Source organism: Pollicipes pollicipes, unplaced genomic scaffold (assembly GCF_011947565.3).
Source record: "Pollicipes pollicipes isolate AB1234 unplaced genomic scaffold, Ppol_2.1 Scaffold_4219;HRSCAF=4965_pilon_pilon_pilon, whole genome shotgun sequence".
NCBI classification, from domain to species: Eukaryota; Metazoa; Arthropoda; class Thecostraca; order Pollicipedomorpha; family Pollicipedidae; genus Pollicipes; species Pollicipes pollicipes.
Window position 1 is genome coordinate 23,985,421 of NW_023596448.1, and position 26,318 is coordinate 24,011,738.

The following is a 26,318-nucleotide window of genomic DNA, read 5'->3' on the forward strand; positions in this document are numbered from 1 at the left end:
ACTCTTTCCTCGAGCGAGCCGTAATGGCCGGCGGCAATGGCTTTTGTAGATGGAAACATTACGTGACATTTATACTCGAGTCAGTTTCAACAGTTTGCTGGACCGCGAAGCGCGTCTGAATTGGTCCCCCGTCTCCTGCTCTGCCTCGCGGTGCCTCGCGCCTCGCTCTCGCCATACACTCGGCCGCGCCGCGCCGTGCTGCAGACCTTCCTGTGCTGCTTCGCGGCGCCTCGCCCTGGCCATTTCCTCACGGACGCCGCGCCGTGTTCCAGACACGCGCTGCGCAGCCTCAGCCGCAGCACCCCCATGATGAACCGGCTGGACTCGCAGCCGTCGTTCGAAGTGTCACGTTCGCAGCGCAAGTTCCTGCGGCGTTTTAAGGACCTGGACGCCCACGAGAAGATCGTTAAATGTGAGTGGGGCCGGGCAGAGCCGGGCCGCTGGGGGGGGGGGGGGGGGGGCGTGGGAAGGTGGTTGGCGGTGGGGTAGGGGGGAGGGAGGAGGGCGTAAAGACCGTGTGAAACGTGGCTGGACTAGGCCGCGAGACGGGGCTAGGAATAACTGCGAGATAGGGACTGAAGGCTGCCATGAAATGGAAGCTAGAGAAGACACGAGATTGGAATGCTCAGAACACCGCTGGTGCGCGAGGTAGTAGCATTCTAAGTTCCGCGAAATGGGAGTTTATGACGTTAAGCACAATACTGATGGGGCAGCACGTTTGTCCAAAAGCGCAGCTTGCACGCAATACAGCTGAAATTGGACGTTCACGGTCCAGCTGCAAGGGAAAAAGTTTGGTGATGATGTATTCGGATGCCGGCATTTTCACCATGTTGCAGTTTTCACGATCGATGATCTTTCAAAACAGCATCGCCGCGCTCCGAACAAGGCAACGTGCTATATCAATCGTTTTTATTCGTGTCTGTCAGCTTTCGGCCGTGTGGTGAGCAGTGGGAATGGTGCCTGAGGGCGTGGTCACCACTGGTGTTTCAGCGTTCTCATGTGCGCTGGTGAGCGACATTCTGCTGCAGGGCCGGCTCTACGTCACCAGTCATCACTTCGCCTTCTACTCCAACCTCTTCGGGCACGTTACCAGGGTAAGTCACAGCGTCGTCGTTTGTACCCCGCCAGTCACTTGTTCGCCTTTCACCTTTTCCACCCTCTTTTCATCTTCTTAGGCCACGCCATCATGGCGCAGAACAAGGCAGGTTGCCACTATATTGATGACAAACTGAATTATCATGACATGCGGGCAGTTGGGGTCCCCCTGCCACGGTTTTCTGTCGTGAAAACACTTAGCGGAGACCGATATTGGATTAGCCCAGTGCAGTAATTGACGTTGGATGTCCCTGCCGTATTGCGTCCTAAAAATATGCGTGAATAAATGCTACCGAGGTCATAAGTAATGGTTATCGATCCCTCATAATGGTGAATGCACGTAAACACGCGTGAAATAAGCGTCCATTCTCCATTGTTTTGATTGTCATACGCATCAACCTTGTGGCTTACGATGGTTCAATACAAAACAGGATAGTCGGTTCAGTCCCAGGTAATGAAATAATACCCAGATGGCTTTGCACCCCATGAATGTTATGAATATGTGCCACTTCGTAGTATCATGTCATAAAGCTTTGTTACCGTTCGACGCTCAGATTCTTGTACTCGCGCAGCCAAAAGCACAGGACAGAGACGCAGTAGTTCACAACTTGACAACCGTGCAGCATGCATCTCGTGGTGTTGCTCGTAATATCAATTTTAAAATCTTACCTTCCCAGTGACCTGTCACCAAATACCGACACCGTACTGCAAGGTGCGGATTTCGTGCTGCCAAATGTCACCGATAAATACTGCTCCCGCGTCACCAGATACTGGCGCGCGCCGCCAGATACTGCTCCCGTGTCACCAGATAATGGCTCGCGCCACCAGATACTGCCCCGTGCTACCAGATTATAACCAGTGCCGCCAGATACCGCTTTCGCGTCACGATACTGGCCCGCGCCGCCAGATACTGCTCCCGTGTCAGCAGATACTGGCTCGCGCCGCCAGATTCTGCTTCCACGTCACCAGATACTGGCCCGCGCCGCCAAATAATATTCCCGTATCACCAGATACTGGCCCGAGCCGCCAGATACTGTTCGCGCGTCACCAGATACTGGCCCGCGCCGCCAAATAATATTCCCGTGTCACCAGATACTGGCTCGCGCCGCCAGATACTGTTCGCGCGTCACCATATACTGGTCCACGCTTCCAGATACTGATTCCGTGCTCGCTGGTGCTGGCCATCACCAAGGAGAAGACGGCGCGCATCATCCCCAACGCGGTGGCCGTGGTGAGCAGCGAAGGCCGCCACGTGTTCGGTAGCCTGCTCAGCCGTGACTCGGCCTTCGAGACCATGGTGCGCGTATGGCGCAAGGAGATCGGTCGAGACGAGCCCGATCTCTCCTCGAACGGCAAGGAGGTGAGGCTCGCACGAGCGTCGCTGGGACGAGGATCGCTACACGGGCTCTTGACGGCAGGGACGAGGATTGGTACACGGGCTCTTGACGGCAGGGACGAGGATCGGTGCACGGGCTCTTGACGGCAGGGACGGGGATCGGTACACGGGCTCCTGACGGCGGGGACGAGGATCGGTACATGGGCTCTTGACGGCAAGGACGAGGATCGGTAAATGGGCTCTTGACGGCAGGAACGAGGATCGGTACACGGGCTCTTGACGTCAGGGGCGAGGATCGGTACACGGGCTCTTGGCAGCAGGGACGAGGATCGGTACACGGGCTCTTGACGGCAGAGACGAGGATTGGTGCACCGCTTCCCGACTCGGCTTAGGTTTTATGTTTCGCTGTTAACTGAACGTTTCTGCATTTACACATATTTTCTTCTCCGAGCTAGCTTATTTCTGTTAAAGTGTTGTTTATGGAGGGTAATGAATACGTTTTATTAATTGCATCATTTCGGCGTCATGAAATGTCTTGGTTATTGCTCCATTTACACATTGATTCCATAGCGCTGTGTGTGTGTGTGTGTGTGTGTGTGTGTGTGTGTGTGTGTGTGTGTGTGTGTGTGTGTGTGTGTGTGTGCCGCTTGGCCACCGCCGTCGTAATACCCTGTTGTGCGGGTTCCTGTGGATGCGCCAGTAAATTGCTCCCCGAGTCCTCGGAGCTGGCGGTTTGGTCAGTGCAGGCCACGAAGTGGACGCCTGAACAGACGCCGGCTGCCCTCGATCCCGACGGCTTCACACAGCCAAACAGAGGCACGCGTCTCAGAGCGAGAGCACGTGAGCGTCTGGCAGCCCGCTTGTGCTGAATGCCGCCGCGTTTTGCCCGAGTTCCGCGTGGGGCTTCCGGCGAAGCCCGGCTCCGAGTGACCCAGTAATGGGATCCGCGCGGCGGTGGCGCCGCCGGCGCGCCATCCGGTCGCCTTCTCACGGCGGGCGGGCGGCTGTGTGCCCCACGCGGCGAACGTGACGCGACTGATTGGGGTTGATTCGGATGCGGATGTTGGTAGTCGTTCCCCGGACTGTTTTGCGGATCATGCTGACTTTGCCGTTGGGGGCCATGGCGGCGCGGATGTTGCCGATGCGATGAATGGTTTTACTGCGGTGGGCGTTACTCGTACTGAAACAGAGTTAGCAAGGCTAATCCGTTCTGATCGCGGAATCCTTGTCAAGGGAACCACCTCATGTAATTCGCTCTGACGTTGGCAATTCGAATCCGGCCGAGCACCTGTGATCGAGCGAGGGGGGGTTTGCAGCCTTTTTATTCAAGCCCTTGGTGTCGGTGAACTCAGATTTTGCTTAGAATTTGGGTTCGAGATTAGAATAAATTCTTTTAAAAATTTGAATTTTCACACCAAAATCTCGGACAAGCATGATTACGTACAAATGAGGAAGGATGGCCCAGTCCTTTGCAGAAACTACATAAATGTATTGCTTTTTACATGAAGAACATGCGACCGTAGGCAATATTCGTACGGCTCATAACGTCATTGAATAATCGATTTAAAAATTCAGGGTGGTCTTCAGGATTCAAATTCTGCTTTTCAGGGTTCGGGTTCTCGTTTCTACGATAACATGGTTCCTAAAATTGGAGTCTATCCGACTTTGTTGAAATCCTGCGAGTCCTGGTTCTCATCTCTAGTGTAAAACTTTATTGGTTCCTGGTGGAACCTTGGTTCTGTCTGGGTCATGCGTACAGTTGGTCTGTGGGCGCCTGCAACTCTACGCAAATTTACCCTCCGTTTCCTGTTCCGTTGTGAATGTCTTGTAGTAGGTTATGTAGCGTCTTGGCTCATGGAATCGGTGGCGCTCCTGCAATGCACTTCAAAATAGGATGTGGATTTGGAAAGGTCGCCCTTATAAGCATGCATCCTAACAGCCTGAGGTCAAACTTAATGCACGCTTGCTCGTGCAACGCAAACTTACGATGCGGGAGAAGTGCGTACTAACCGTCACGTCTCGGGGCAGTGTGCCTCAGCTGTCGTCCGGGCCGTTTCCGTCATCATCGGCGACGACCGTGTGACGTGCCGCCACCTATGGGGGGTCGGCAGCCAGTGTGACTGCGTGCGCGATGGTTTCAGGAGTGTATCGACGATGAGCCGGGTCTCCTCACGTCTCCGGGCGTGCTGAACGATCTCTCTGACTCCACGGCCACCGAGGAGAATGACTCGGCCGTCGACTTCACCCCTCCGACGCCCACGCTCGACCTGCAGCCACCTAGCGGCGCCAGCGTCAAGTTCGAGTCATTGCCCGTCCGCTCTGCGGCGCCACAAGGATCTTCCCCAGCAGGTCAGCGCCGAGGGAATACTGTGCTTATTGGAGAAATTCCAAGATATCGGAAGGGGCATAATGTTCTAGCGTCAGAAGTTGTCTTTACCTGAAAGCAATATGTTATTTGGATGTTATATAATAATATGTTCAACATAGTAGTGGAGCACGCCATATAAGCAAGAGATCCGTTCAGCTAGTGGAACGTTTTGAATAATTCTGAGCGGCATCATTGGGTCCATGGGTATCCCATACATCTAATGTACTTTCTGCATTCACCGCCTAATCCTCGATCCTCTCCGCTCCCCCATCTCACCGGGACGTGCTACGGCCATCAGCCACGAGCGCCCCCCCCCCCTCATGTCACCGGGACGTGCTGCGGCTATCAGCCACGAGCGCCACCTTCCCTCATCTCACCGGGACGTGCTGTGGCCATCGGCCACGAGCGCCCTCCTCCCCCCTCATTTCACCGGGACGTGCTGCGGCCATCAGCCACGAGCGCCCCCCCCCCATCTCACCGGGACGTGCTGTGGCCATCAGCCACGAGCGCCCCCCCCCCCCCTCCCATCTCACCTGGACGTGCTGCGGCCATCAGCCACGAGCGCCCCCCCCCCCCCCATCTCACCGGGACGTGCTGCGGCCATCGGCCACGAGCGTCCCCTCCTCCCCCCCCCATCTCACCGGGACGTGCTACGGCCATCAGCCACGAGCGCCCCCCCCCCCCCCCCATCTCACCGGGACGTGCTGTGGCCATCAGCCACGAGCGCCCCCCCCCTCCCATCTCACCTGGACGTGCTGTGGCCATCAGCCACGAGCGTCCCCTCCCCCCCCCCCCATCTCACCGGGACGTGCTGTGGCCATCAGCCATGAGCGTCCTCCCCTCCCCCGCTCATGCGGGAACGCCGGCTGAGCGTCCGCACAAGCCCCCGTTGGAAGGCCCCGGCGTGTGATAAGGTGCGTCGACGGAGGCCTTCCACGTTGGCCGTAGTCTTGCCCAGCCATTCAGCGCTCACCTGAACTCGACCGCCCTGAAATAGTCCCTTCCGGCGGAAAGAACTCTTATCCCCCGCGAAAGGCTGAGTTACTGAGAGACCGCTGGATGGTGGTGCACGTTATTCCTGTAAATCGTCTTGGTGGTTGTTGGTACAGTATCTATGAGGCATAGAGTAATAGGTACCTGGTACCTGCTATAAGACCAGCGGGCCTGTGGAAGTTTCGGTGACATGCGTTCTTCAGTGCTTTAGCCTTTAGTTTTCAGCAATGAAGACTGCTTATGGCCGAAGCGTCTTCACTCTGTCAATCTCCCTGCTCTCATCATAGGTCAGCGTATCTATACCACCCGATCCATACAGGCCAACAGCCACCCGATCCAAACAGGTCAACAGCCACCCGATCCATACAGGCCAACCGCTCTTAAGCAAACCCAGACAAGTGTGTTGTTTGGAAATAAACTATTTGAATTCCATCGTCGCCAATGTTTTCCAGGACATTACGTGTCTGGACGAGTTGACATTGCGCTGCTTCGTCTTGCAGGCGTTGCCTGATTATTGAACCCATGACATAGTTTTTACGCCCTTCCTGCCGCTTTCAAAAAGGTGCGTAAGTCGTTTTCACATAAACTACATCGTTCTCCTCTGCAGGGGTGTAGCGCCCTTACTGAAATTGCTATGTCGTCTGTGATCAACTAGTGCCAATTTATTTGTTCTAGGACAACTTTTGAGGCGTAAAAAATGATATATAAACCCATATGCACGCTGACAAGTTTCTAGCCCTATACTCAGTATGAGTCATTAGATGTACAAAAACACTACGGCAACATTGTTGCCGCTGCATTACAATCGGGAAGGGGGGGGGGGGGGGGTGAGGGAGATTGCGTCTCGGTTAAGAGCTCGGAGGAACATCGATGTTTTAAGGCGTTTTTCCATAGAGCCTTCAAGGTTGAATGCTAAATTCCTGAAAGATGAGGGGACTTGTTCCCCGTCCCGCTTTACACATTCCAGGAATGTATGTGAACGTGGCAACCATATAGGTAAACATCAAAATTATCCTTGGGTCTGATACAGCTTCCACGTCCATTTTTTACTTCGATAGTGCTCAACTCCTTAAGCAACTGAGCACTGCTGCACATGGTCAATAAACAGTTATATTGCTGGATGATGGGGTGCTTAAGAGAGCCAACAGCTCAAACACCAAGTGCTTTTACAGAAAGTACGTACATTTCTCCCCCGTTTCCAAATGTGCTTGTACGGGACCCTTTTTACCACGTTTTAGTTACTGCACTGCTCGATGCAGTCGCACATCACATGTGCTCGTGGCAAGACATGGCTAATAAAGCAAGTGTTTGGATGCCTTGCTCAAAGTGAGCCATTTTCAGTGATTACGATACCTCAGATTTAATACAGAGGCCTGAGCATTTGATGTGTGGCGGTTGACTAGCGCATCAGCTACTGCGGAAGCCAAAAGGCTGAGGCGTTGGAGACAGATGTCGGTGTTGGCGACAAGCGTCGGTGTTGGCGTGAGAAGGCAAGTAATGGCTGTTCATAGGTTACGTATGCTTACCCTTCGGGACGCTTCATATGGTGTGTGCGGTGTATACGCTTCATATCGTGTGTATGGTGTATACGCAGCATACCGGCGTGCAGCAACCTATCCCGCGTTACGTTAGCTTGTGCCTTCCTCGCGGTGACGTCATCGAAAGCCCGGTGCATTCCGCACCGGCGGCACACGTGGCCGCTAGACCGCGTGACATGCATGCTGTTGTTCGGTGTCACCAGGCAACCTGCGGTACCAATGTGATTAATAATTGTCATTCGAACCCGCCAGCGGGTTATCCACGCAACGTAATCCATAACCCGAGTGGCAGTGGCAAACTTTCGCTCTCGTGGTATTCCAGCCCTCGCCCGGTGGCTCCGTTTCTCCCCCTCCCCCGGGGGGGGGGGGGGGGGGGGGCGGTAGTGACAGTGGGAACCTGGATTTTAAACTTCCTACTTGGCAATAATTGTATTTTGGTCTCCTCGCTGTAATTGATGGGGATGCGCTTCTATGGACCACAGCAGCCACACGGCTTATCAACTAAGTAAAAAGATTAATCCTTGTCAGGTATGATATGGATGCAACATGTCAAGCATCGGTTCTCGGTGAAAAGTTCAAATTGACCTGACACGTTGCGACGATGGAGCTTTGCATTTGGCCGTCACACTTCGGTCAAACTGCTGTTATAATAAGATCACATTACCGGGGTCATACTGCGTGCTGTTCGTGATACAATTACCACCGCGCAGGATGATGCTCGGTTAGAATCCAGCAGAGTGCATTCGCGGGCTGTGCTGAACGTCTTCACGGCTGTGGGAAGCATTTGTAACTCTGCTCTGTCCGCTCTACATACGCTAGCTGTGTTGCTCACATAGCTCACCGTCAGTCGGTGAGAACCTCTGGGCCAGCACCGATGGCATCTCACATGGCATTGCACATCCTGCGGAATGCGAGGGTAGCGGGCAGTGCTTACGTTGTCTGTAAACACGGTCGGCAGCGAGACAGGAGCATCAAGCCTGCTGTCTGTCTATGCTGCCTTGTACTGGGCCCTCGCTCCCAGCGGCTGTATTATCTCCGTTTCCTCGCGCTGGGCTTCGCTCCCGACGGCTGCATTGTCGCCGTTCCCTCGTGCTGGGCCCTCGCTCCCAGCGGCTGTATTATCTCCGTTTCCTCGTGCTGGGCTTCGTTCCCGGCGGCTGCATTGTCTCCGTTTCATCGTGCTGGGCCCTCGCCCCCCGCGGCTGTCTTTACGCAAGCCCCCCCCCCCTCCCCCACCTCCACCGCGGAGGCCCGGTTCCACCGGTGAATCGATTTGGCCCACGCCAGTCGCTAGCCAGGCCGGAGCTGCGCCGGACGTGCATTGTTGGCCCGGTGGTCCCACGCTCGACATCGGCCCACACACCGGGCGTGAGGCTGCTGCTCCGCCGAGCGTTGGTCGTTAGTCTCCGCATCCCACACCCGCCAGAAGAGACGAGGCCGACACCATGGGGTTCGGAAAGGGCATCGAAGGCTGCGGGAAGATGATGCAGTACTTTCTGTTTCTGGCCAACTTCCTGATCTTCGCGGGCGGCGTGACGGTGCTGACGGTGGGAATCTGGACGCTGGTGGATAAGGATGACTTCAGGGAGATGGTGGGAACCGATGCGTACTCGAACGCGGCCATACTGCTCATCTTCGCCGGTTCGATCGTGATCGTCATCTCGTTTCTGGGCTGCGTGGGCGCTCTGAAGGAGATCAAGTGCATGCTGCTCACCTACTTCATCATCCTGCTGATCCTCTTCATCTTCCTGCTGACGGCCGGCATCCTGGCCTACGTGTACCGCGACGAGGTAGGCAGCAGGATCGAGAAGGAGTTGACGGAAACGATGGCCAAGTACTCAACCAACGAAGCCGTCAAGCAGGCGTGGGACACGGCACAGTCGAAGCTGGAGTGCTGCGGTGTGAAGTCGGCCAGCGAGTGGGGCACCAGCATACCCAAGTCGTGCTGCGCCGACCAGACCGCCGCCTGCACCACCGCCAACGCTTACAGCAAGGGCTGTCGGGCGGAGGTGGAGATGTTCGTCAAGGACCACGCCAAGGTGGTCGGCGGGGTTGGAATCGGCATCGCCTGCATCATGATCCTGGGCATGATCTTCTCGATAGCGCTGTACAAGATGATCGACTGAGCTGGGGTCGGACGAGTCGGTGACCGGGGGACGACCCTCCGGTAAAGGTCAAGCAGAAACATCGACATCGGGATTGGCAGGAGTGTTGGATATGTCGGTGGCCATTGCGCTTGGCATGGAAAGACCTTGGATATGAGTGCTCGATTCGAGAAGTTTTCGGACCGAGCGTTCGTTCATTTCCGTCTGTTGTAGGGATTTCTTCAGTCCTAAGTCGGCGAACTGTGCGACATATCGCGGTGTTGCTTCGGGCAATGGTGGCTTAGCGTTGTTCTCGCTTGGAAAGAAAGCACGTGGATTTAATGCGAGTCACCGGAACGTACGCACCGGTCTGCGCCTTTCCTGCCTCAAGCGCGTTGTGTCTGCGCTTCATGACAACGAGCAAAGTCGCGTCCGCGGGCCAGGGAGAAATCGGCGGCAGTGTCCCAGATCTAAATGTGTTTCTCCGTGCGTGCGAAATGCAGACCAACTTCATTGCTCGTCGAGGCCTTATTTACCATCTGCATGCAATGCGCGTTGCAGTTAGCGTGCCTGAAACGCGATTTTTCGCATCTTTGCACGTTGTTCATTTGGTCAAAGAGCATCACTCATATTGTTCATCAGGTTTATCCTTACAGCATGTGGCTATATCAGTGGAAAAACTGTTTAAAGAGAATCGTTTTGACAATGCGGATGTCATTCTTTCGACGCATCGCTGTTCATGCCATGTTCTAGAGCCTGTTGGAATTGTGCATGCACAGCTATTCATTGGTGAAATGTTGTGGAGCTGCACAGTAGTTTGTTTGGAAGTCTACGTGCAGTGAGTGAGCACATCGTGTGTTCGCGAACTAAACAGAGTGTGCTGAGTCTCTGTGACTTATTCATCACCAAAGCAATGTCATTCAATATGTTTCAAAATTTCCCCCAGTCTTATTTTTGATGTGTGATATATTTCGAGCCGGGCAGATATGTGCCAGGAGTTTGCCCTTCATCCCGCACAAGTTTGTCGCTGAGGCCGATAACCTGGATCGCCTGATCTGTCGACACAACCGCATGCGTGCCGTGGTCTTTTGGATCTGCGAGACGCACATCATGCCGTCCTGGTTTGGAGTCTCGGCGAGGTACAACATATTTTAATGTGTTTGTCTGTTCAATAAAATTACAAATTATGTCCGTGCTTTGCACTGGCTTATAATCTTCCGTGGCAGTGGACGTTGCAGAAGGAAAACAATGGGTAACTTGAGCTATCGGCTGACATGTGATGAATGCACATGTTCAGGGTAGAGCGCCATAGAATGGTTCCCGTTAGCGGATTTGGGGGTATGCTAATGAAGGGACTGTCTTTTAGATGCTCCTGCTTATGGGCACGCGAATGCGTGTGCCTTGACATTATCATAAAACGTGAAATAATCTTGCTTTACCTTGCGCTATGAGTTAGAAGTTCTTGTGTTGAACTAATGGACCCTCATTATACCAGGAGACAGTGCCGCATTCACATAATGGCCTCCAGTTGCATGTGCCCGTTACAAAACTTCCTTGTCGATATTTGCTTGAGTATATGCCAACAGTTGGAAAACGTGCGATTGTCATGTTAAGATAAATCGATCAAAACCACAGTTTTTACGTCATTTTTTTCATTTTTTGGCGCAGGAATTTTCGCGCCCTTGGGTCGCGCTAACTTGGCCATTAGTGGAATTGCTTAAGTCGCGTCCTCACTCCCTAATGCGAAATTCTGCAGAAATCCCCGCGCGCCATTTAAGCGACGCTGACGAACAAACATTGGTTTTATTGAGAGAACTTGACGCTTAGAAGCTGTGCTTATCATCCTGAGTGACGAAGGTGAAGAAAAAACAGACAGTATAAACTAAGGCATGGTTTTTGCAGAAAGTATTCCGGAGCCGTGCAGACACTGCCAATGAAAAATAGCAAGATAGTCTGTCATTCCAGCTCCCATGTTCCAGTGTGCCGTGGTATATCAAGGTGTGCACGAAGCACAAGCAGCTAAGCAGCGAGGCCACGATGACCCATACCGAGTGCAATGTCGGTGTAAGAGATTACAATACTAACCAGGAGCACGAGACATCAGAAACATTTCATCAGCACGAACATTCCAGCCTTTCAGTCTTTCATGTCCCGACGCCCCCCCCCCCCCCCCCAATCCACGGTTGTGTGGCTAGGGGCTGTCGGAAGCAGGCCGCTAAGCCGAAAGTACTCGGTGACCGGTATCTTAAGGATGACGAGTAGACCGGTGAACATCAGGGGTCGTCCCAATGACTAGATAATTATTTCTAAACGTGCATAGCATAAATGCGGTGCTCAAATTACGCCCTTAGACCACGTTTGCGTGCCCAGCATTGGGCGAAAATAACGGATATGCATCTATTTTAGTGCTTTATGAAGTCCACATCGCCTTTTGCTGTTGCTAAAAGCTTTACTTTCAAGTTGGTATTTAAGGACTGTGCTACATTGCCAAGTACCAGACTACCATGTGTTTCCGTAATCTTACGTATGCCGAATCTCTGCACGTCGTCCGAGTCTGAAGGCAAATACGAGGTCTAGGCACTGCTTAATCAGCGTTATTTAGCTTGTGTGCTTTTGAAGGTAGCTCGCTAGACATTACGATGAACTCCAATGGACGCTGGCAAGTTTGTATCGCTATACTCAGGATGGGGAGAGGGAGAGAGGGGGGGGGGGCATCTTGACGCGGCAAGCTCCAGCACCAGTGCCGTTGCGAGGCTGAGGAGACTTCGGCCGCTGAGGGGCTTAACCGCTGACGCGCGTGAACAGCTGCAGACTGAGCTTAACTGAGACCAGACTGGCCGTTGTGAAGAGCCACGTCGTCGGTGCTGGATGTGTCTCGGCTCCAGCTCGTAAGCCTTGTGACGCTGCTGGCGTGTCCTCCTCGGCCGCCGCCGCCATCCGCGGCGCCACCTGGCCCCAGCTCGTGTCGCCGCTGGCGTGTCATCCTTGGCCGCCGCCGCCATCCGCGGCGCCACCTGGCCCCAGCTCGTGTCGCCGCTGGCGTGCCCTCATCAGCGCTCGCCAACATCCCCCAGCGCCGCTCCGGCTGCTGATGGCGATGACCGGCCGTAAAAGCCGTCGGGTGACCCTGATGCCCGCGCCGTCTGCGGGGCGGCGGCGCGGACGTTCCGCGGGGAGTTGCCAGAGGTCACCGCCAGGACGCGCGCCCGTCTGCAGCCGCCTGGCGGAGTGGATCGATGAGCCGACCTTAAATGATGGGGCGATGCCAAAGGTCACCGGGGGGGGGGGGGGGTCAGCACGCGCCCCGAAGTGGGCCGCCTGCTGCTGCCGTGTGTGCAAAGGGGCGTGGTCGCCGTCACAGTCACGGCGAGGCAAGTTTTGGCTGCGGGTCACGCTCAGGTGGACCACGGCGCTGTGCGGTGTGAGAGTCAGCGCAGCAGCAAGGAACGCCTGGATGCTCTCGGCGTTCTGAGGTCAACTGGGTGGATATCTACACGGAGAAAAACAGTTCCTTGCGTGTGCGATACACGTTCTCCCAGGTATACGCGCAACCGTGTCGTTTCTCGTGTAGTTGCAGCGCCCTCAGTTGCCACGTCAGCGGTCGGGTTTTCAGCCTGAGCGCTGCGCAGGCGTAGGACTCTCAGCGTTCCCTTTGCTCAGCCTGCCCACTGCTCAGAATGTCAGCAGCGTTCTATGGCCGCGGTTTTGGCTGGCTCGACAACCGACGCGTCCGCTGCGTGCTGTTCGTGGTACAATTGCCACCGCGTGGGATGCATACTCGGTTAGAATCCAACAGAGTGAATTTGTGGGCTGTGCTGAACGTCTTCACAACTGTGGGAAGCATCTGTCACTGTGCTCTGCCCGCTCTAAATACGTCAGCTGTGTTGTTCACATGAGCTCACCGTCAGTCGGTGAGAACCTCTGGGCCAGCACCGATGGCATCTCACATGGCATTGCACATCCTGCGGAATGCGAGGGTAGCGGGCAGTGCTTGCGTTGTCTGTAAGCACGGTCTGCAGCGAGACGGGAGCATCAAGCCTGCTGCCTGTCTATGCTGCCCCGTACTGAGCCCTCGTTCCCAGCGGCTGTATTGTCTCCGCTTCATCGTGCTGGGCCCTCGCTTCCGGCGGCTGTGTTATCTCCGTTTCCTCGTGCTGAGATCTCGCTTCCGTTGGCTGTCTTGTCTCCTTTTCCTCGCGTTGGGCCGACGCTCCCGGCGACATCCCGTCTCCGTGTCCTCTTGCTGAGACCTCGCTCCCGGCGGCCGCCTTGTCTCCGCGTCCTCGTGCTGGGCTTCGCTCCCGGCGATTGTATTATCTTCATTTCCGGCTGATCAATGGACCGTTTGATCGATGGCCTCGTCTTCGCCGCGTGCTGGTGTTGACCGCGGTCACGGCACAGGTCCTCTCCTCACGCTCCACTGGCCAGCCTCCAACCGGGGCAAGGCCAGTGTACCCGTCACCAGCCCAAACATGCCATTGCACAAGCATGCTTATGAAGTATTTATTGTAACCTTTTTATTGCATTGAACTATTTCGGCCATTGAACTAAACTGCAAATCACCTCATCACGTGTAAACTTTTAAACGTTTAAACCACCCCATCGGAGCGGCTTTTGTCCGTACCCGTGTTGTGAGTGACGTATAGATACGTGCCATACACGGCAGAGGGGTGCGCGGACGCTTCCGCATGACAAGCCTGCGGTCTTCCCGTAGAGCCATCCTGTCCGCGCGCGCAATGTCAGCATCCCCCCGCATCACTCGGCGTACAGCGGGCCTATCACGATCCTTCGGGCCCACTCAACCGGCACTGGTGAGCGTGCTTGAAGTGTGGCGTGTGGGCACTAGTGACACAGAGCGAGTCGGTGCTCTCGGGATGGATCGCCGGGCCGGATGGCCCCTTTAAAAGCAGACCATTCGCGCTAGCGTGAGGCCGCGGGCGCTGGTTGGTAAGCCGTCCCTCGAAGTGACGCCTTGTCCCCAGCCCCTGCCTTCTGCCGCTTGGAAGCCAGGCCAGCAAGAGCCCACCTTAGTCCGTCGTGAACGGCAAACCTCCCACGGACACCGGCACGCGCGTTGGAGGGCTGTGCCATTGCGGCGGTACGGTGCAGGCACGCTAAAACCGTGCGCGCTCCGAGGTCCTGCCTGCGTGACGCCCGTGCGCACTTAACACTACGCGGTAGACGCCACATTAAACAGGTCATAACATTAATCACGCCACGGCACTGAGTTCATAACGGCGTCGCACACGAGACTGCACGGCACGTAACGAACCGCGGTGTGACACACCACAACCGACGTCACGCTACGGCGTCACCCGCGTCACACCGACGCACACTCGTGACGCTGTGCCCGTCGCATCACCCGCCACAGCGCTGCACTCGCCACAACACTGGCACGTGCCACCCCGCCGTGCAGACGCCGCACAGCGTCGGCGCCGGCAGGTGGTCCGGCATCGCCACGGCGGCGGCTTGCGTCAGCCGCTTGGCCGCCGGGAAGGTCGAGACCGACCTCATTCTGGACCTGGAGGCGACGGGCTTCCTGGCAGCGCGTGCGGCGGCGCGTGACCTGCGCTAACACCAGCCCGTCTGCGGCACGCAGTGACGATCGTAAAACCAGCACTGGCCTCCATCGAGATGGTTTATGGCAGTGGGCGCTCGCGTGCGGGGTATCGGTGAACCCTACGTTGCACGTACTGACCCCACCTTCGCGAGTTTTCGGGACGTCGCGTGGAAGGGTGCGCTGGCGCCGACTCCTTCCTTGGCTTATGTGGAGCCAGGGTAATGGGGAACCCTGCCTCATGACCTAAAGGTCATTTACCATTTGCATTTTTGACGCACCATGAACATTGCACAAACGCGTACTCCGAGATCCCTTCGCACATGCTGCCTGCACTCGCGCCGTTCGTCATCTCGGGAGTTATCCGTGAGTTATCTCGGGAGTTATCCGTGAGTTATCTTGGGAGTTATCCGCGAGCTATCTCGGGAGGAGGCCTATTAATGGCAAAAGTCGTAAGGAGTTGGGGATATTCCACTATGACGTGTCTCCCGGAGCTGGGTGTTGATTATGAAGGCGACAGGTAAAACGCTGGCGTTGCGGTAATAATGCACGAATTGGTGGTGCAACTGTTCACGTCCCATGGTTTGGTAGCCCTAGCGCTACAGCCAGTTGCGTGGCAGCCAAATTGGCCCAGTAGCGAAGACTCTGTGGTGATGTTTGTTGTCACAAATATCCACAACACACAGCGCTCTCCCAGGGGAGTCATCAGCGACAATGGTGCCATGTTGTTTCCCAAAAAACAAGCAGGGAGTGTCGTTCCCAAGGAGGACAGTACAGCGCTCTGAAACGAGTTATAACGGCCACTGCCGTCGCTATAGTCGTCCCCAAAGAACATAGTGCCTAAAGGAGTATAAGAGTGTCCCAAAAGTGTCGCAAAAGTCCCAAAAGCGCCCAAAGAGTGTGACCTCCAAGGAGGGCAGTACAGCGTTCTGACACGAGTTATAACGGCCACTACCGTCACTTTAGTCGTCCCCAAAGAACATAGTGCCTAAAAGAGTGTAAGAGTGTCCCAAAAGTGTCGCAAAAGCCCCAAAAGCGCCCAAAGAGTGTCACCTCCAAGGAGGGCAGTACAGCGCTCTGACACGAGCTATAACAGCCACTACCGTCGCTATAGTCGTCCCCAAAGAACATAGTACCTAAAAGAGTGCAAGAGTGTTCCGAAAGTGTCCCGAAAGTCCCAAAAGCGTCCCAAAGAGTTCGTCCCCAAAGAGTGCAGTACGGCGCCCTACCACGAGTTATAACGGCCACTTCGGTCGCTATAGTCGACGAGCGGCTCGCACGCCGCTATCAACGTGACGAAGTAAGTCATATCGTGCGCGAGGCATGATAACGAGGGCTCCTGCGTGACAGCATGACCGCAGTACTTCCCGATCGGAGTTCCCCATCAGACCTCGTGGGTCTAGGCCATTAAGCCGTCTCATGCGGCTGTCAGTTTCATGCAACTGTGATGAGCTTCAGTTCAACCACCTGCACGGTAGGCTGATGTATGTATTTTGCAGTGATACAGTGGATTAAAAGATACGCGGGGTGTTATCGATTCCAGCCTTAAAAGACGTTGACGACTTTTGCGTTAGGATTCAAGACTGTGAACCCGTGGTTCGATAACGTGTATTGCATTTGAATTCAGTCAGGGTCATTGACATGGGCGAATATTTGTGATATATATATACATATATATATATATATATATATATATATATATATATATATGAACATTAAATAACGCTAATTGGATGAGAAACATGTCTGTGGAGAAAAAGTAATAATAACCCATGTATATGCTCATAATGCCATGGATCAGTCCAGAAAAATTGAAACCCACACTGTTACTACACAGCCTGGAACTAGAGGGGTAGAAGCAATGCAACTACCAAGGATGTTGTGATTCTGTTGAGTGGTGTGGCGCGACATGTCTGTTTCTCTTGACCCGACCTGACCTGACCTGGGGACTCCTGATTCTTCAGGGTCTGGGCCCTACTGCTTGCCGTTGGTCTGATCAGCCAGGTGACCTAACTTGACCCGACCTGACCCTACCTCACGACCCAACCTGACCTGGCCTTGAGTATCTTCCATTCGAGGCATGGTCTCTGGCGCGCAGTGGGAATCTGACCAGCCTGATGACCTTGCAAGACCTTGCCTGGGGACTTGTGCTTACGTAATCAAACCCTACCTTGTGTCTCTTTTTTCCAAGGTGTCCGACCTTATCGACAGCCGGTTCGAGCCTACCTAGGGCTTGGCCTGACCTGGTGACCCAGCGTGACCTGATGACCTATCCTGCCCTGATGGGCTGATGACCTGACCTGACCCGGTATCTCGTCCTTTCTCAGGGACGCTGGCCGTGGTCCTGCAGGGTGGCCTGACTAGCCTGATGGGCCACCTGCTGGGCAGCAGCCCGTCCCACCGCTCGACGATGCTGCTGCTCGCCTGCAATCTGCTGCTGCTGCTCATCTTCTGCTCCTCCTACGCCTCCCTCACGCGCATGGAGGAGATCCAACGGCGCATGGAGGGGCCCTACCAGCGGTCAGTGTCTAGCGGCGCATGGAGGGGCCCTGCCAGCGGTCAGTACGCAGCGGCGCATGGAGGAGCCCTGCCAGCGGTCAGTATCCAGCGGCGCGTGGAGGGGCCCTACCAGGGGTCAGCATGCAGCGGCGCGTGGAGGGGCCCTACCAGCGGTCAGTACGCAGCGGCGCGTGGAGGGGCCCTGCCAGCGGTCAGTACGCAGCGGCGCGCGGAGCGTTTGTACGTAACAGTAATGGCAGCACAAGCGACACAGAACCTGCTACTGCTCAGTACGTGCTGGTGGCACAACATCACGAGCTGTGTCATGTAGGGTCCATAGCCGCAGTTGGAGCCAGGACCTCGGGGGGGGGGGGGGGACGGCCGGTGGTCAGCCCCGTCAGCTCTACCCCCCGAATCTGCCCAGTGTCAGCAAGCAGCAGTCGTGAGCCATGGCGCCGGTGCAACAGCTCGTGATAGGCCGAGGGCGGCGCGAAGCATTGGCCATCGGTTCTCGTTATCGACAGCTGCGATGTTCGGCAAAAAGCTTCGGGCCAGGCGTTGTGGCGTGTGGCCATGACTACATCAAATCGATGCAGGCCGCTGGTGGGCAGAGGCGCCGCCTCTCTGTTTATTCGTTGCTAGGAGCGCAACACTACAGCCGGTTCGACGAAATTTTACGACCGTGTCTGTGGATAATTGATAGGAAGTTCTTTGGTGAGACAGCGTGGGCATAAATGAGGCGAGGAGACCAGGTGCAGCTGGGGGTCGATGCAGTGGTGGGCCCAGTTTATTACTGCAGCTTGTGCTGCGAGATCCGTCCGCAGGTGGCGGTTAATGGCAGTACGCTGGATAAGCGTTCATGTAGCCGAAGATGATGAAGCCAAATAATTTTTTTGTATGTGTTATATGCAAGGTGTTCTGCGCTACCACACAGTGGCTCCGCCTGGTTGAGGTAGTGAATGGCAGCTGGGCAAAGCAAAGCAAATCAATAAAAGGTTCCAGCCGAAACATTGAAAGGAAGCGTAAAACCTGTGAGACAGAATTCAAAAATGAACTCTGGTGACCAGCGGCTAGTTTTGACTAGGTGACCTCATGACCAGTTTTGTACATAAATGGCCCTGGAGTGTCACTGCAGCACCAACAAAGTACATGAAAAAATAGCTCTAATTAGATTTGAGTTTAAATTACGTAGTACATGGTTCGACACAGCACTATCTTATGTGATCCTCAAAATTGGCATGGAAAATAACATGATGGAAAAGGTACCTAAAAAAGTTACCAAAACGGAAAAGGTAAAGGGCGAAGGGAAAAGGTGCCTCCAAAAGTGAAAAGGTGCATACAAACATCAGCAACCATGTCACCTCTGCATTAGGAGTGGGGGGGGGGGGGGGGGGGCAGAATGTGTGCCGCCATTTATGGGTGCTTAAATGACGTCAGTAGGAGTCATCGTTTGTGGTTGTCGCAGCGGACTGCGTAAGCCATTTAGCCTTCAGTGCACTGGTGGAAGGTTGAACACGTGCGTCACTTGTCCATGTAACATGCCACGGGTATATGCTTATTTTGTAAACACCGCCTTGCAGTGAACTAAGTGTCCAAATAAGTAATGCTTCCCAAAGCCAAAATGCCCTTGGAGAATAGTCACTGTACTAACTGCACAAGGGAGTGATCAAAATTAATGCGTGACGTTTCATTGAAAGGTTTCCATATTTGTACGTAATGAACAGTGTGTTGAGCTCCCATGCCATTTAATTGCATGATATTAGTAATGGTATCGCAATGCATGCATGCATGCTATAAATGCATTTCGATGCTGCAAGACCTCCACTCCCCATAGAACTCCAAATTGTTTTCAATGAAGTAATTGAGCACACATTTAGTCTAATAAGTGTATCGCAAACATTTTATGACACACGCTGGAAAAGCAAAGAAAATAATAGACACAGTAGATTGGTTTTTAATTGGAAGTAAGTGAAGCGAAGAAAATGGTGCGCAGGAATGCTACGCTTCGCCCGTCGAGGCGGCAAGAAATTTTGAAATTTTCTTCGGGAAGAAATTTTAACCTACCGGAAAAGATTGGGAAAATATGCTTGCTTCAAGCAGAAAATAACATTTTCGAATTAGAAAACTTTCTCTGCATTAACAACCAAATGAGGCTCATTTCTTCCAACTTTTAATGATGTATTTTTGCCACTTATTTTAGGGATACATTTTTGCCGTCTCGTACCGACTAAAAGGTACGCCGCCGTTTTTATAGTACAAAATAGGCGGCATACGCTGTTCATGTAAACCCACGTTCAGCGAATTGGTTGCAGCAGATGCTACAGCAAAAGGAGGTCTGATCATGCTAAATTTTGACTGCTGAAACAACTTGACATGCCAAGGAATCGTCTTTGGTTTGGTGCTGTGTTGAAAACAAGGAATTGAAAAGTCGCGTGACCTCTGTGAAGTTGATAATATATGCTGGTAAAACGGGTACATTGTGCACAATTAAAATGCTCTAAATGCACTCTGCCGTGCGGCACATACTGTAGCCGTCAGGCTCCGGTGCGATAGCATATTTTTGACGAGCTAATGCGTTCTAAGTCGGTGAAGGCCATGACCCAACGTAACGTGCAACCGCTAGTTATTTATGCTCCTGTTGTTTTGCATACCATCGCAGTTTATACGACTTGCATGTTTCGCGGACTTCTTCCACTATTCTTGTTACTTGATCGTGTTTCTACGCAGTCCTTCCCTTCCACGATGGGCCCCGTTGCCATGGAAACGGTGCACAACACTGAGGAGCGACCTGTAGCATAACGGTCGTGCCGGCGAAGGTCCATGACATTCCAGCCCTGCCCCTCCCCTTCCATCGATCGCATGGTAAAGGTAGATCGCTTTGTGTCGTGGCCGTCCCGACTGACATGAAAAACAAGTTTTTGTGGGGTGGGAAGGTACTGGCATGTTGCTTAAAATCGTAACTTTTCATTCGTTTCCACTGTCGTTTTTTAACTTTTATGCTCGCTAATGCGATCTGTGGATTAAGTCACATTGTGTCCTGTGTACAAACCGTACTTTTTTCTTTTCCTCCTTTCTTTCTCCTCTTCTCTCTCTCTCTCTCTCTCTCTCTCTCTCTCTCTCCTCTCTATCTCTCTCTCCTCTCTCTCTCTCTCTCTCTCTCCTCTCTCTCTCTCTCTCCTCCTCCTCTCTCTCTCCTCTCCTCTCTCCTCTCTCTCTCTCTCTCTCTCTCTCTCTCCTCTCTCTCTCTCTCTCTCTCTCTCTCTCTCTCTCTCTCTCTTCTCTCTCTATCTCTCTCTCTCTCTCTCTCTCTCTCTCTCTCTCTCTCTCTCTCTTCTCTCTCTCTCTCTCTCCTTCTCCTCTCTCTCTCTCTATCTCTCTCCTCTCTCTCTCTCTCTCTCTCTCTCTCTCTCTCTCTCTCTCTCTCTCTTCTCTCTCTCTCTCTCTCTCTCTCTCTCTCTCTCTTCTCTCTATCTCTCTCTCTCTCTCTCTCTCTCTCTCTCTCTCTCTCTCTCTCCTCTCTCTCTTCTCTCTCTTTCTTTCACTCTCCCTTTCCCTCTCCCACTGGCTGTCTGGCGTGTTTTACAACCGCAGCTTCCTGTAATTTCATATTAACATTTTCACGTTGGGCGTCATTCAGCTACATACTTGTAACGCACCTGGAAGCCCAGGTGGAGTAAACAAAACCTTTACCGTTTTTTTTCTCTTGGATAACTTTGACTTGCATAGCTAGGGGCCCCTTTCTGATGATGGCAGATAGCACGATGGCGGATAGCCCGGTAAGGTAGCATACAAATTAAACCAAGCACTACACATAAGTTCTGCGCAAATACCGTGGCGTTGTTGCAGCTGGACTGATGGTCCAATGCTGATATCAGAAAGACGCTGAAGTGTTCAGCATGTCAGCCCTGGTCTACGACACTCCGGGCCATCCATTTCATTGGTTGATCACTGATCCTTAGGATCGATTCGGTCACCAGTCCGAAGACAGACAGTGTCTGACCCAGATTCGGAATCGGTCTCTGACCTCGGCACAAAGACGGGGTGGTCATTGACCTGCGTATCTTTTGACACTTACGGAAGACAGAGTAGATCACCGATACTGTTCGTCAGACATAGAGACCGACCCCGTCCTTATCTTGTCGATGACACGCGTGTAACCTGTTAATGACCCGCGGGTGACCTGTTAATGACCTTCGGGTGACCTGTTAGTGACCTGCGGGTGACCTGTTAATGACCTGTGTGCGACCTGCCAATGACCTGGAGGTGACCTGTTAATGACGTGCGGGTGACCTGTTAATGACCTGCGGGTGACCTGTTAATGACCTGCGGGCGACCTGTCGGGGACCTATCGGCATCCTGGCGTTGACCGCTCGGTGACCCCGGCCACGGGCCAGGCCAGGCCTGGCCGGCGCGGCGGGCCCACGCGTGCTTGCGTCATGCCGGTCCCGGTGGGCGATGGTCTGTGTTTGCGCCGATGTCCCGCCAGTGCCACGCCAATCGATGCCGCCGCTCGGGGCCGACCCGAGCGCGTGCCATTAAAATGGCGGCCGCGGGCGGGGTGAGGGAGGCCCGCCGCCCCACCCCCGCCCCGGGCGTGGACCGGGTCACGTGACGCTCCGTCACGGGAGGGAGGACCGCGTGCTGCCAGACGGCTCCATGGCCACGCCTCTCGCCGGTGCCCGGTGGGCGGCCAATGCTGACCGGGCCGATTGCGAGCACACCGATGACTCAGTCGCGATCGGACGCTGCCACGGAGGCGTCAGGCCGGCGTTTCAGTCGTCAACAAAGACCACTTATAATGCCGTCGTCACTAAATGCGCGAATATTTCTCTCGGTGGTTAAACTGGCGTTTTTGACGCACCATGAATCGGCTACCCGCCATGAGCTTTGATCACTCGGCACACCGATCGCTGTTGTGCCGGTTCAGTTGACATTTGGCGCGTCCCTAATCCAAAACCTTTCTGGTGCTGTTTGTATTGGCCGATCCCAGGATGACCCCGTGTCGTCCATGTGACGTTCATCTGCTGCCCCATTGTGGACACGAAGCCTGTGGACACGTTGCACCTGCTGCTCCGTTGTGGACACATAGCCTGTGGACACGTTGCACCTGCTGCTCCGGTGTAGACACGTCGCTTACACGGGCCGTTCGTCCTGTTGCAGTATGGATGGCCCAAACAGCCTGGAAGAAGCTGAGAAGACTCTGAACTTGCAGCTGCAACAGCTGGCAATGGTATGCAGTGAGTCGTCAGTCATCCGTTATTGATGGGCGTAACTCTGCCATGACGCTAGCAGTAATGAGTAACACCTGCTCGCCGCATTGTAAGGCGGTGACGCGCGCTACGATTTGCCAGCGTCGCGGTGATAATTTATGCTAGTCTAGCTATTTGATACCAAGATAGCATTCTCTGCGCGAAATTCGTTTCAACACAGAACTGTGTTCCTTTGAAAAACCGATTTGGAACGGGTTGTTGGCGCAGCTGCTAGATGTTCTGGCGTGTGTCGGCGCGACAATCCGGCGCCAGGCGAAGTCAAAAGTTTTTCATGGTACCGCCGTTGTCTTTGGCGGGCTATGTCATGACGGCTATTGACCATGAACCCAAGTTGCACATGTAAAGCGGTGGTGGCAAGTTTGTTTTGCGTGTTAAATCGGCCAGTTTTTCTCGTCCCTGGAGACTTAAGACTAGCCAGGCGAGGTATGAATCGATGTTCAGATTTTGCCCCGTCAGAAGGCCTCTGTTCTGGATTTGTTAAAGCATCGACATTTAGTTGCATGAGCATGGATTCATGTAACACTTTGTTAAAGGGACGCGTTCCTCCGGTGGCCCCCCCCCCCCGCATCCCACCCCTACCCCTTTGTATACGACCGCCAGGATGCCCCGGTGTGAGGAGACCCCATTTTGTCCAGGTCTCCTTTTAATCCTGCCCCCAACTCAGTCTATGGCGCTCTTGGTTGGACAATGCCCAAAACTCATCACCAGCATCCCTTAGCGATGACAGGCAATATTTAAAATTTTCCCTGGCTTTCGACTCATTTGCTACCCAGACCAAAACTCTAAACTATCGGCCGTCGTCCCTATGGCGTCTGCGTAGGCAATACGACCAATCAAAATGGTCGTTTTGTCAAATATGCATCGCGTGTTGTTGTCAGTCGTTTCCTAGTTGCTAAACATGAACAGATCTGTGCATGTGTATGCCAATATTCTACACAAGTTGTGTCTTTATGTGTAAAATGCGTGATAATGGCTTACACATACATTACAGTTACATTATGAGTTCGCCAGAGAGAGCATCCCATAAAAACATTGTCTAAGCCCCCCCCCCCCCCCAAATAATTGCCGGCTCTGCAATTCGCTGACCATATCTGGCGTTCATGGCAGTTGTTTGTGATGTTATCAAGTGAGTACGCCAGGGCTGCAAATGGCACAACCATGCATCAATATGGACCCATTAAAATGAGCATTGAAATCAAAATTAAATCTAACTCACTGACATGAGTAAGCACGGGAAGCCGTTGCCCGATATTTGCTGTCAGCATATCACGAAAATTTCATGCTTTCTGACTAAGTCCGGGGCCGTATTCGCCCACCTCGCTGATGATCGACGCAAAAGGTCAGCTCATGGTTGCGGCCAATTTCCCGTTCCTTTGGTCGCGGCTATAGCGAGCAGAGCTTGTTCATTAATGCTGCACTCGAATCAAAGTCTAGAGATCAAAGTCAAGAATCAAAATAGAATCAAAGGGAGGAAAGTCCAGGAAAAGCGTCAGGCTAAGTCTAGGGAAAGCGTCAGGCTGAGTCTAGGGAAAGCGTCAGGCTGAGTCTAGGGAAAGCGTCAGGCTGAGTCTGGGGAAAGCGTCGGGCTGAGTCTAGGGAAAGCGCCAGGCTGAGTCTAGGGAAAGCGCCAGGCTAGCTGGATCTGGCTGGATGTTTGCGTGTTTTTGCCAACATGTAAAAACAAACAAAAAACGGTCCCACCTGTTGGTCACCTGACCGGTGACCGAAGAGGGTCAGCCCGGCACGGGGCGGCCGGGGTATGGCACTGCACGGGTGCGGAAGACCCCTGCACGGACCCGTTCTGCAACAGGGCGGAGTCTGAATGTTTCGTTAAACTGGCATAGTGATGCCCAGTGATGCTGATGGACTTCAGCGCCATGGTGGGCGCAGTGTGCGAACAGCCAGCTCTGCTTGCGTGTGTGCTGAGCCTATGACAGCAAACCATGTCATACAAAGTCAATGACGCTTGGGAACTGACACATCCCGTCGCTGTTTTTCGCCGTTATCGCCTGCCTGCGTTTGCGGTCAACGTCCAAATAGCTGGCAGAACTACTGTGTTGTGCCACGTAGTCATACAACAAACCGGTCCGTCTTTTTCGCTGCATCACGACTTCCATGTGAGCGCATGTTAAGCGGCTGCTTCTATTCCAGGTGCGGAAATCGCTGGAGACTCTGAGTGGCATGGCGGCAAGCGGGCCGCAGGGCGACTCCGCCTAGCCGAGGGGCGCAGGGGGCGCCACGTGGCGGCGCCCTCCCTCACCGCCTCCACGGCGTCCGCCCTCGCTGCTTCGGAAGGCCCACACCTCAGTCGTAGCATTCTAGCCGGCGCTCGGCCTGTTTAGTCGTGGACGAGCGCTTGGTGCGTCGACATAGCTTTAACCGCGCCCCATGTTTTCGTCTGTGATGCCAGGCGACTTTCGCTGAAAGCTCAGCTTCCCGAGCGAAACACAGATGTCGCGCTGTGCTATAGCGTTGCCCACCGAGTCCTCGAGCGGTGGTGTTGTCCTGAGCTTGTTTAACGGTCGCTCGGTTGTGCGAGATGTGCACTAGAACCTTGTCATTGGGTGGAGAGTATTATGAGACAGAGTATTTTCGTGGATAGCGTGGGCGAATGTTATGATGTTACGTCAGAAGTCTATTGCGTGTTATTCGAACGGACCGTCGTGACCCGTGGGAGGCTTAGGGGGCATGTGCCATAGCATCGTACTGTGCACAGAGTACTTAACAATGTTTGGTCGTGGTGCAGGTTACGTCAGACCGCTGACGGGCGACAATCCAGCCACAGTATGTTTGACGTCGAGGAGTTTGCGCTGGCGGAAGTGGTGTCAAAGCCCCGAGCGCACGCTTTAGCGTGCACGGCCAATGCTAAAGTGACGCTCGCGGCTCCTCCGCAGAAACTTTTCTCTCTCGTGTCTCGTGTTCACGCTCATGGTCTCAGGCACCTCCGTCTCGGGAGAAGCCCCTCCAGTTCAGTCCTCGTGCCGCCCCGTCCGCTTCGCCTGGCCCGGAGCGTTCTCCCGCCTCCCTCGCTCGCAGACGCCGTTGGTCTTGTCTTTGTGCGGCCTTTGCGTCTCCGGTCAGCCCCCGCTGGGCCCGCGGGCCGGGATCGGCTTGGTCTGCGGCTGCTGGCTGGCCGGCGTCCCTAGACTGACCTGGGGTCATCGCTAGGTGGCCTCTGCCCGGCGCTGCGTCGTGCCTGGTGGGGTTGTTTCTGGTGCGAGCACGCCGTTGGCTGTTGTGGCACCGTCCGCGCCGCTAGGGGGAGTCGGGGATTGATTGACTCGGGGATTTGGGAGTCGGGGACACCCCGGGGCACAGGTCGGCTGTCCCCCGACGTCGGAGGAGAGGGGCGACTTGCGCCATTCCCTGCCACCTCTCTGTACAGCCTCTGACACAGCCGTGTAAATGCCAGCTGTCTGTGGGCGTGGAGACGTTTGGCTAGAGCCGCATGCTTTTACGCTGCCGCCGCGTGTACATGCTCCAGCATTGGCACAGTTGAGGACAATTGAGCCCGCGTCGGAGGTAACACGAGAAAGTCGTCTTCATTGCTGGGGACGTCAAATGCCTGCAGGGATGAT

The 26,318-nt window shown here is 54.3% G+C and overlaps 1 protein-coding gene across 1 annotated transcript; it reads left to right on the forward strand.

Moving 5' to 3' along the window:
• Positions 1-272: 272 nt before the first annotated feature.
• On the forward strand, positions 273-25,291 carry LOC119095440 (putative membrane protein C20F10.07; the record flags this gene model as incomplete). The annotated part of the gene is given in 7 exon segments (XM_037218265.1): positions 273-412; positions 991-1,094; positions 2,249-2,455; positions 4,573-4,780; positions 17,299-17,491; positions 22,631-22,700; positions 24,892-25,291. Coding segments are annotated over 7 exon segments (988 nt in total), but the record flags the coding sequence as incomplete, so codon positions are not given.
• Between the last annotated feature and the right edge of the window lie 1,027 nt (positions 25,292-26,318).